This window comes from Rhinoraja longicauda, chromosome 25 (genome assembly GCF_053455715.1).
Source record: "Rhinoraja longicauda isolate Sanriku21f chromosome 25, sRhiLon1.1, whole genome shotgun sequence".
Classification (NCBI taxonomy): Eukaryota; Metazoa; Chordata; class Chondrichthyes; order Rajiformes; family Arhynchobatidae; genus Rhinoraja; species Rhinoraja longicauda.
This window is the reverse complement of record NC_135977.1, coordinates 10,030,567-10,042,442: the sequence shown is the minus strand read 5'-3', so window position 1 is coordinate 10,042,442 and position 11,876 is coordinate 10,030,567. Positions and strand designations below refer to the sequence as shown.

The window sequence follows — 11,876 nt, the reverse complement described above, 5'->3', positions numbered from 1 at the left end:
TGATAGCGCAGGCGAGAGAGTATGCCTGCAACAGGGTGGGTAGAGCTCTTCCCCCATGTGTCGGCCTAGGCTTGCTGCCCACCATTCAGCAGAGTGAGCGACCGGTACTGTCCTTGACAAAGTGAAGACGCTCGCTGTGTTGGGAGCGGTGGGTGGGGAGGAGGGGGGTGGGGGGTAACGCGGCAGCTCAGTCGGGGAAGGTTGTCCGCCCTCGCTGGGCCTGGTGATCAGAAGGCGGTGGACATGATGATCTCCACCGTGCTCTGCGGGAGCGCCCCGTTGGGGGGGGCGCGGAGCGTCGCTCTCTGGAAGAACTTCCTGTTCTTGAACTCCTCGCTGATCTCCAGCGGCGTCTTCCCCTTCGTCTCCACCACGATGAAGTAGCCCAGGATGGTGAGCGCCAGGCACACTCCGCTGAAGATCAGGAAGCAGAGATAGCCCAGGCCGTCCTGCACCACAGAGGGACAAGGGCAGTCAGTAACATGGCCGACGGTACACCCCGCCGAGGGTGAATGAACCAATCAATCAATACTTTAATGTCACGTATGACAAGTCATGGTGAAACTCTTTGTTTCGCACACCCAAGGTATGCAAATAGTCACCACATAAAGGGCGCTGACTGTAGATGGGCTATTGCATGCACCTTATTACACTGACAAAGTTACAAAGTATCCCGCGCCAGATCCTTCTTTGTTCTCCCCCCCCTCACCACCCCCCCCCCCCCTCCCCCGCTCGCTCCGGGTACATATTTAATTGTCCCCCCCACAGCCCTCCCCCTTACGACGGTCCCCCATGCAGGTCTTTCTGTGTTCTCCCCCTCCTCCTCCCCTCCCCTCCCCCTCCTCCCCGCCCCCTCCCCCTCCCCCCTCCTCCTCCCCCTCCCCTCCTTCTCCCATCCCCCTCCTCCCCTCCCCCTCCTCCCTGTCCTCCTCCCCCCTGTCCCCCTCCCCCCTGTCCCCCTCCCCCTCCCATCCCCTCCTCCTCCCCGCCCCCCCTCCTCCCTGTCCCCCTCCCCCTCCCCCCTGTCCCCCTCCCCCTCCCATCCCCCTCCTCCTCCCCGCCCCCCCTCCCCCTCGACCTCCCCCTCGCCCTCCCCCTCTCCTTCCCCCTCCCCCCTTCTCCCCCTCATCCTCCCCCTCCCCTTCCCCCTCCCCCCCCCTCCCAGATGTTCCCCCACGCCGGGTCCTCCTTTGTTCTTTCCCCATCCCCCCCTCACAGTGGTCCCTCTTTGCTCAGAAACCAGGAGAGGGTGGTGAGTGAGACCTATGTACAGTGAGGGAGTGGGGTTAAGAAAGCGTCAGTGTGCAGGACTGAAGCCACATGGAGTGAGACTGGGAGAGGGGAACTGAGAGAGAGTCACAGAGTGATACAGCGTGGAAACAGGCCCTTTAGCCCAACTTGCCCACAATGTCCCAGCTACACTAGTCCCGCCTGCCTGCAAATATCCCTCTAAACCTGTCCTATCCATGTACCTGCCTAATTGTTTCTTAAACGTTGCAATAGTCCCTGCCTCAACTACCTCCTCCGGCAGCTCATTCAACACACCCATCACCCTTGAGAATGATCAGCCATGATCACATTGAATGGCGGCGCTAGCTCGAAGAGCCGAATGGCCTACTCCTGCACCTATTGTCTATTGTCTATTGTGTGAACAAAGTTACCCCTCAGATTCTAGTTAAATCATTCCCCCTTCGCCTTAAACCCATGTCCTCTGAGTCTCGGTTCCCCTACCCTGGGCAAGAGACTCTGTGCATCTACCCGATCTATTTCTCTCGTGATTTTGTACACCTCTATAAGATCACCCCTGATCCTCCTGCGCTCCAAGGAATGGAGACCCAGCCTGCTCAACATCTCCCTGCAGCTCAGACCCTCGAGTCCTGGCAACATCCCCGTAAATGTTCTCTGTGAGTGAAGTGAGAGTACAGTCAGTGAGTGTATGGGAGTGTTGGTGAGAGGGGCCGAGCGAGGGTCAGAGGGTGGGATTAGAGTGGCTGCTTTTATCACTGGTCTTTGATCCAACTATCTGCCTATTAACCCCCCCCCCCCTCCTATCTCAGTTCACCTAATACATAGAAACATAGAAAATAGGTGCAGGAGTAGGTCGTTCAATCTCCTCCCTGTAATTAGTAGGGGTGCCAGGTGTTATGGGGAGAAGGCAGGAGAATGGGGTTGAGAGGTAAAGATAGATCAGCCTTGATTGAATGGCGGAGTATACTTGATGGGCCGAATGGCCTAATTCTGTTCCGTGAACTTATGAACCTTTGACACACTTATTAATCAAGAACCTGCTTTACAAACGCCCACGGACGTGGCCTCCACAGCCGTCTGTGGCAATGAATTCCACAGATCCCCCCCTTCCTCCTCTTCTCCGTTCTAAAGGCACGTCCCCTTTATTCTGAGGCCATTCCCTCTGGGTCCCAGACTATCCCACGGGTGGAAACATCCTCTCCACATCAAACTCTGCCCAGGCCTTAAATACAATCAAGTCCAACTCAAGTAGGGCGGAGAGAGCAAAAGAGGAGGATGCGGAGGGGGGGGGGGGGAGGATGAGATCTCAGCATGGTAGCGCACCGGCTCCACGGACTGGCAAGGAGGATACTTACCACCATGAAGGAGAAGAGCATGCCGAGGAGGAAGAGGCCGAACCAGTTGAGGAAGCCGTTGATGACGAAGCCGGCCGGCCGGTCGGACTGCAGGAAGATTTCCGACGGTAAGATGACGGCCACCCCCCCTGGAAAAACAGCGGCTCTTTTATTAGCAAACTTAAAAACGCTGGAGGTGGAGGATGCGACGGAAGAGAGCCGCTGCCCTGCAGAGCCAGACACTCGGGTTCCATCCCGACCTCGGCTGCTCCCTGTGTGGAGTTCGCACGTTCTCGCTGTGACCACATCGGTTTCCTCCGGGTGCTCCGGTTTCACAAGGACCTTTCCTATCCATGTACACCCTTTCCTGACCAAATGTCTTTTAAATGCTGTGATACCTCCTGCCTCTACTACCTCCTTGGCAGCTCGTCCTGTACACCCTCTGGAGTGAAAACATTTACCCCCTCTTTCCCATTATATCTTTCTCTTCTCACCACAAACCTACGTCTTTTAAATGCTCCCTTTTATTTTGCACGTTCTCCCTGCAAGTTCACAAGTTCACAAGTTATTGGAGTAGAATTAGGTCATTCGGCCCATCGAGTCTACTCCGCCATTCAATCATGGCTGATTCATGCCTCATAATCCCATTTTCCTGCCTTCTCCCCATAACCCTTGACACCCGTTCTAATCAAGAATTTGGCTATCTCTGCCTTAAAAATATCCACTGACTTGGCCTCCACAGCCCTCTATGGCAATGAGTTTCCACTGATTGATTACCCTCGGACTAAAGAGGTTCCTCCGCAACTCCTTTATAAAAGAGCTCTCTTCTAACTCTAAAAGAGTTTCCTCCCACATCCCAAAGACGTTTGTACGGGTTTGTAGGTTAATTTGCCTCTGTAAAATTGGCCCTCGTATGTGGGGAGTGGACGAGAAAGTGAGATGACATGGAACTAGTGCGAAAGGGAGAGCGTTGGTCAGTGCGGACTCGGTGGGCCGAAGGGCCTGCCTCCGTGCGGTCTCTTTCAATTCAATTCAATTCAAGGGATAAAAAAGCTTGCCTGACACGGTCAAAAAACATCATCCAATTTGATGAAGAAAGCTCCATTTCATTTTCCATTTGGAAAGGAAAAATGAGGAAGGTTGTTCTTCTGCATGAACAGTGGCAGAGTGCAGGTAGAGAGCAACTGGAGGACTCCTGATAAAACCTCAACCTCAACAGTCCAATCCGAGCCAGTAGAGCTACTGTCCATGGGGAACCAAGGATCTAGATTCCAGATAAGGGCTCTCTCAGTCAACTCTGTGTGGCCTTGATGAGACCCCACAGAGAAATAAACATGTTTCAGTTGCACCATCTTTATACTGATTTTATTTGGCCTCTGAAAACTGTCCCTAGTGTGAAGGCAGTTGATGCAAAAGTGGGACAACTGGAACTAGTGTGAACGGGTGATTGATGGGCCATCGATGGTCAGTGTGGACTCAATGGGCCGAAGGGCTTGTTTCCATGCTGCGTCTTTCAACGATTCAATGAATTTTCAAGTTTAAAAAAAAGTTCTTTGAGAACCTAACTCCTTTCCTTAATAGGCCTGGATAGAGTGAACGCTGAGAGGATGGTTCCACTAGTGGGAGAGTCTAGGACCAGAGGACAAAGTCTCAGAATTAGAGGACGGACTTTTAGAAAGGTGATGAGGAGGAATTTCTTTAGTCAGAGGGTGGGATTCATTGCCACAGAAGGCTGTGGAGGCCAAGTCAATGGATATTTTTAAGGCTGAGATAGACAGATTCTTGGTTAGCACGGTGTCAGGGGTTATGGGGGACAAGGCGGGCTGAGCGGGGGGTGCTCGGCGAAACGATCGCCCAGTCTGCGGTTGGTCTCACCGATAAAGGACGTTCTTTTAGGACGGAGATTAGGAGGAATTTCTTCAGTCAGAGGGTGGTGAATCTGTGGAATTCTTTGCCACAGAAGGCTGCAGAGGCCAAGTCAGTGGATATTTTTAAGGCAGAGACAGGTAGATTCTTGATTAGTACAGGTGTCAGGGGTTATGAGGAGAAGGCAGGAGAATGGGGTTGAGAGGGAAAGATCAGCCATGATTGAATGGCGGAGTAGACTTGATGGGCCGAACTTTTTACTAAAGTTTCTAAATTCTGAACTTGAACTTGCGAACTTAATCTGACCATCAATTGTTCTTGATCCTGACACAATAGACTTCTCTTCTGAAATCAGTTCCATTTGAGTAAGACGCGCAACGCATGATCCACCGTATGTCACGCAACTAAGAATGGATTCCTACCCTCAAAGTGTCAATGTGCCTTTGATCGTGGCAGTCGTGTATGTCAATATTCGGTGCTGCACATTGGAGGTGTGCTGCAGGAGTGGGTGGGAAGAGGACGAGTACGTGTCCTTCCCAGCTTACCTGGGCCAAGTCCGTAGCTGAGAACATAAGCGAAGATGATGGCCAAGTTGCAATAGGGCATCCAGCTGACGAGATGCTGCAGAGAAGAGACAGGGTGTGAAAAGGTACATCTCCCACCTCCTGCCCTGGCTCTACCTCATTCACTCCATCTCTCTCCAAACGCAATAGACAATAGACAATAGGTGCAGGAGGAGGCCATTCGGCCCTTCGAGCCAGCACCGCCATTTAAATTTGATCATGGCTGATCATTCTCAATCAGGACCCCGTTCCTGCCTTCTCCCCATACCCCCTGACTCCGCTATCCTTAAGAGGAAAGCGCTACCCGCTGTGAGGAGACAAGAGTGCAAAACGCAAAGGCCTTTCAACCCCTTGTCCACCTAGCACATCAATTGTGCGATCACCCCACTGAACTTTATTAGTTTCGGGTCGAGATACTGCAATGCCCTCCGAGTCCACGCCAACCATCGACCATCCGTTCGCACCAATTCTCGGTTACCCCACTTTCTCTTCCACGCCCGACACAATCTGGGAAACTCTCCGCGGCCAATCAACCTACAAACCCACACGTTTAGAGAGTCAGGGTAGTTTAGAGGAACACCGCGGAAGCAGGCACTTCGGCCCACCGAGTCCGCGCCGACCAGCGATCCCCGCACATTAACACTATCCTACACACACTGGGGACAATGAACAGTTTTACCAAGCCAATTAACACAAACAAACCTGCATGTCTTTGGAGTGTGGGGGGAAACTGGAGATCCCAGAAAAAAGTGTGACCCCACCCTCCCTAAATTTTCTATGTTCCTTATAGAGTCATATAGCAAGGAAACTGATCTTTGTCCCACTGAAAGATCATCAGGTACTCTTTATACTCAACCTAATTTAATCCATTTTAATCTCCTCACATTCTCCTCAATCCCTCAAAATTCTACTCACCACTATATATATATATATATATATATATACAACTTTAGATAGTTCCTCTGCCCCTCTCTTCCCCTCCCCCTTCCCAGTTCTCCCTCTATCTTCCTGTCTCCACCTATATCCTTCCTTTGCCCCGCCCCCCCTGACGTCAGTCTGAAGAAGGGTCTCGACCCGAAACGTCACCCATTCGTTCTCTCCTGAGATGCTGCCTGACCCGCTGAGTTACTCCAGCATTTTGTGAAATATATATATATGGTGGTGAGTAGAATATATATATATATATATAGGAGTCAAGGAAAGGGCGTTCACCTTGTGGCCCTGTTTCCACCAATCTTTCCACCACCACACACAAGAAGCACAAGATGCCATTGTATGCAGATGCCGAGAAGTGTGTTCAGCTTGGGCCGAACAATTTCTAATCTTTTGATGTGGATTCGATAAGATATATATATATCCACATCACAAGATTAGAAATTGTTCGGCCAAAGCTGAACACACTTCTCGGCATTTGCATAAAAAATATATATATGCATACACATGCGCGCGCGCACACACACACACACACACACACACACACACACACACACACACATATATATATACTAGACCAAACCTCTCCTGCATTGGTGCAGCACTCTGTCCTCCCCCCTTCCTCTCTCTCTTCAACCCCCCCCTCCCCTCTCCCTTCTCCCCCACTCCCCCCTTCCCCCCTCCTCCCCTCCCTCTCCCTTCCTTTTAAACTTAAAAATGTAAATAACTTAAAAAATATAACACCGATTTCAATAAAACTACTTGCATTATCACTAAAGTGACAATGGTGAGTAAGGTGGGCCTAAAATTGTCGTGCTATCGTGCACCGTTTTGGCTGAAGTTCAGTCACAAACAAGATAACAAACGGGAGTTTTAGAATATAGATATAAACACTGAATTTTTTTCCTCGTTCTTAGAGAACTGAACACTACTTTCTGCACTAGGTCACACTGTTAAAACTTTTGTATTTAATATATTTGTATTTATTTGTTTTGCATTTATTGCATATATGTTTTTACGCACCGTCAGGATTGCTATTTTTAATTTCGTTGTACTCGTTGCAACGACAATAAATGAATATTATTATTATTATTATTATTATATTGTTTACCGTGAACTATGTTTACATATACTGTTGTGCTGCTGCAAGTAAGAACGTCATTGTTCTGTCTGGGTCATATGACAATAAAACACTCTGGACTCTTAACTCATGAACTGTGCATCCCCATTATTTTGTTTTTAACTCCACCTTCAATGCCCACAGACATCCTTGGTTCCTTGCACTAGTTACCATTAACATTCATCCTTGCTTGTTGGCCCTGACTGGTCAGCACGCAACTGAACCTTCTCACTCTACCTCCGTGCACGTGACAATAAACTAGACCGAACTAAACGCTCACTGATTCACCTTTGATTGACCACCCTCCTGCTGGTTACAGACCTACCAACAAATAACAGTTCTCAGTCGAAAGATAGACACAAAAGGCTGGAGTAACTCAGTGGGACAGGCAGCATCTCTGAAGAGAACCCTTCTTCAGTTCTCAGTCCATACTTGCCAGGTGCTGATTCCGATATTGAGGTCCCCCAGTCCAGGACTTGAATGTCCAAACCATTCTCATCTCCTTTTCACCTTTTGCCTTGAGGGTTTCGGCTTTATCTCTTACACAATCATCATTAGGCCCTTCTTCAATCTGCAAAACCCAAGCCGATCTAAGCTCCTTCATCCACCAAGTCCTTATAATTTAACTCTTAGGCCGTCAATGGGTATTTTTAAGGCAGAGGTAGATAGATTCTTGATTAGTACGGGTGTCAGAGGTGATGGGGAGAAGGCAGGAGAATGGGGTTCGGAGGGAGAGATAGATCAGCCATGATTGAATGGAGGAGCAGATCTGATGGGCCGATAAGGCCTAATTCTACTGCTATGACCTTATGACCTTATGACCTCCTTCCTAAAATAAAATTTTCATTAAATCTTTATTTCTACTCTCGAGAGAAGTGCCTTTTTGCTCATTCATTAAAGTTCACAGTTCATAAACGTGAACAATTCTGAATGCAGGGATCAGTCTGTACATACAGTAGGTGGCTCCCTGTCTCTGGGCCCCACAGATGGTTGCTGCTTACCTGCAGTGAAAAGGAAATGGTCAAAAGCCCCGTCCACAGACTCATGAACCCTAATCCTGCGCAGAGAAGAGTTTTTCTTCCTGTTCGTTCAACGAAGAATCCCTGTGCAATAAGATTTACAGAATAAAACGCTGAACATCAGTGAGATTCTGCCGTTGGTTGCCTTAGTCCTGACTTCAGTGCTCAATCGAGAAAGGACATTCTTTCTATTGAGGGAGTGCAGCGTGGGTTCACCAGGCTAATTCCCGGGATGGCGGGACTGATATGGGTCGACTGGGCTTGTATTCACTGGAATTTAGAAGGATGAGAGGGGATCTTGTAGAAACATATACTTTAAAATTCTGAAGGGATTGGACAGGCTAGATGCAGGAAAAATGTTCCCGATGTTGGGGGAGTCCAGAACCAGGAGTCACTGTTTAAGAATAAGGGGGAAGGCCATTTAGGACTGAGATGAGGAAAAACCTTTTCACCCAGAGAGTTGTGAATCTGCGGAATTCTCTATCACAGAAGGCAGTGGAGGCCAATTCACTGGATGTATTCACGAGAGAGTTAGATATAGCTCGTAGGGCTAACGGAATCAAGGGATAAGGGGAGAAAGCAGGAATGGGGTACGGATTTTGGATGATCAGCCATGAGCCAGCACCGAACACCGACCCCACACCGACCACCGAGCCCACGCCGACCACTGAGACCACGCCAACCACCGACCCCAACCTGACCACCGACCCCAACCTGACCACCGAGCCCACGCCGACCACCGACCCCAACCTGACCACCGAGTCCACACTGACCACCGACCCCAACCCGACCACCGACCCCAACCCGACCACCGAGCCCACACCAACCAACCATCACTGGCATGGACTCAGTGGATCAAAGTGTCTGCTTCCACGCTGTATCTCCAAAACCAAAGCTAAAAACGAATGAGTTGGACCTTGTCATGTTTATTGTCACTAATTCTATGTTATCCCAGTTTTGCGTTCTACACACCAGTGGCAATTTACAGAAGCCAATTAACCTGCAAACCTGCGCGTCTTTGAGATGTGGGAGGAAACCGGAGCACCCGGAGAAAGCCCATACGGACACGGGGAGAACGTACAAACTCTGTACTGACAAGCACCCGAGGTCAGGATCGAACCCGGGTCCCTGGCAGCTGTGAGGCAGCATCTGTACCGCTGCGCCCTTGAGTCCAGTCACGAGAACCCAGTTCCTACACTCGATACAGCTCATAATCAAGACTACAAACTCGTATGAGGTTACTTCTATCCTTCCTCGCCACCAGTTATCCAGATCAGCATCGTACGTACGCAGATCAGCAAGGTAAGAGTTTCAATCAGCCCCGTTCCAATGGATACATACGGTATGGTGGTCTCATGGATTCCTGCTGCATAGAAGATCTCAAAGGCATAGGAATAGATCTGGAAAACAAATATCATATTAAGATTATTTCGGAAAAAGCAGCAATCTTATTGAAATTGTTTTTTTAAAATGGTGTCAGGGCATCCAACGTTTCATTGGCAAACTTACAACCCCATTGCTTTCTCAAGCCACCACTTTTACTGAGGTCTAGACAGCTCAGCTCGTTGAAACTGGTGATAAACTACAAAGATAAAGATCAAAGAGGGGCACAAAGTGCTGGGGTAACTCAACTGAAGAAGGGTTCCGACCCGACATGTCGCCTACCCTTTTTCTGCAGAGGGCGACACGGTGGGGCAGCGGTAGAGTTGCTGCCTTACAGCGCCGGAGACTCGGGTTCTATCCTGACTACGGGCGCTGTCTGTACGGAGTTTGTACGTTCTCCCCGTGACCTGCGTGGGTTTTCTCCGAGATCTTCGCTTTCCTCCCACACTCCAAAGACGTACAGGTTTGTAGGACTTGGCTTGATATATATGGAAAATTGTCCCTGGTGTGTGTAGGGTGGTGTTAATGAGCGGGGACCGCTGGTGGGCACGGACTCGGTGAGACGAAGGGCCTGTTTCCATGCTGTATCTCTAAACTCACTCAACACGTCAATTTTCCCACCCATAACCGTGGACACATTCTGGACCTTGTCTGCTCCACTGGACTAAATCTACATCACCTCTCTGGCTCCGACCCCACCCTCTCTGATCACTTAGCCATCACCATGTCTGTCAACATTCCCACCCTAGCTCCAAAGCAAAAACGCAAAATCAACTTCCGCAAGCTGAACTCTGTTTCACCTACCTCGCTCTCATCCTCCCTCTCTGAAATAATGTCCGCCTCTCCCTTCGTTGACCTCCACAGCCCCTCTGACCTCACTGACTACTACAACCGCACTCTCTCCTCCTGCCTCGACCAGCTTGCACCTATAAAAACCAAAACAGTTTCCTTCACCCACTCTGCTCCCTGGTTTACCCCTGAACTCCGCATGATGAAAACTCATGCCCGCCAACTTGAAAGACTCCGCAACAAAACAGGTCTCACAATTCACTCCCAAGCCTACAAAGACCACATACAGCACTATAAAGATGCCCTCTCCCGTGCCCACTCCACCAACTACTCTCAAATAATTCACTCTGGCTCCGGAAACCCAAAAACACTCTTCTCTACAATAAACAAACTCCTCAGCCCCCTGGACACCATCTCCCAATCATTCACAGTTGACAAATGCACCACTTTCCTTTCATTCTTCCAAAGCAAAATAGACAACATCTACAGCACCTTAACCACCAACGCACCTGCTCCCCCTCAAACCACCTGCCCCCCCCTTATCCTGTCAGCCCCTGCCTCAGTTCTCCCCAATCTCCACCACCGACCTCTCTGACCTCTTCACAGGAATAAAAACTGCCACCTGCTCTCTGGACCCCATCCCCTCCAGCTTTGTCAAGGCCTGCCTTCCTGCTCTCTCTCCACTTATCACTGCAACAATAAACTCCTCCCTGTCCACTGGCATCGTCCCGCCATCCCTCAAAATCGCTGCTGTCACCCCCATTCTGAAAAAACCTGGTCTAAACCCTGACACCCCAAACAACTTCAGACCAATCTCCAACCTACCCTTTTTGTCCAAAGTTTTGGAACGTGCTGTAGCTTCCCAACTCAAATACCACCTCTCTACCAATAACCTGTATGAAACTTTCCAATCCGGATTCCGCTCAAACCACTGTACTGAAACTGCACTCCTCAAAATCACAAACGACATTCTCCTCTCCTCCGACGCTGGCAACCTCAACATCCTCATCCTACTTGACCTCAGCGCCGCCTTTGACACCATAAATCACTCCATTCTCCTCACCCGACTTGAAACCTCCCTTAACATCACCGGAAAAGCCCTATCCTGGTTCAAATCTTACCTCTCTGACAGACACCAGTTCATCTCCATTAACAACTGTAAATCCCCCACCGCTCCCCTCCCCCAAGGTGTCCCCCAAGGCTCAGTCCTTGGCCCCCTCCTCTTCATCCTCTACCTGTTCCCCCTTGGTCAATTAATCCGCCGTCATGGTCTCAACTTCCACTGCTTCGCCGATGACATCCAGCTCCTCATCTCCACCAAGTCAATCTCCCCCACCACACACTCTACACTGACAAACTGCATCACTGAAACAAAATCTTGGCTTCAATCAAACTTCCTCAAACTCAATTGCAACAAATCTGAAATCATCATCATTGGTCCAAAAACGCTCACCAAATCCACCCAAAACTTCATCCTCAACATTGATGGTCTCCCAGTATCCACCTCACCTCACATCCGGAATCTTGGAATCATCCTTGATCAAACCCTCTCCTTCGACAAACACATCAAACACATCACAAAGACAGCCTTCTTCCACCTCAAAAACATTGCCCGTCTCCG

The 11,876-nt window shown here is 49.7% G+C and overlaps 1 protein-coding gene across 1 annotated transcript in view; it reads right to left on the bottom strand.

Moving 5' to 3' along the window:
- Nucleotides 1-227: 227 nt before the first annotated feature.
- The window catches only part of LOC144606062 (solute carrier family 2, facilitated glucose transporter member 11-like), a 42,557-nt gene continuing 30,908 nt past the window's right edge, over nucleotides 228-11,876 (bottom strand). The window contains exons 8-12 of the mRNA XM_078421851.1: nucleotides 9,373-9,483; nucleotides 8,066-8,167; nucleotides 4,994-5,069; nucleotides 2,604-2,731; nucleotides 228-449 (exon numbers count right to left, since the gene is read on the bottom strand). Of these exons, the coding sequence (XP_078277977.1) occupies nucleotides 228-449; nucleotides 2,604-2,731; nucleotides 4,994-5,069; nucleotides 8,066-8,167; nucleotides 9,373-9,483 (639 nt within the window). The remainder of the gene's footprint in view (nucleotides 450-2,603; nucleotides 2,732-4,993; nucleotides 5,070-8,065; nucleotides 8,168-9,372; nucleotides 9,484-11,876) is intronic.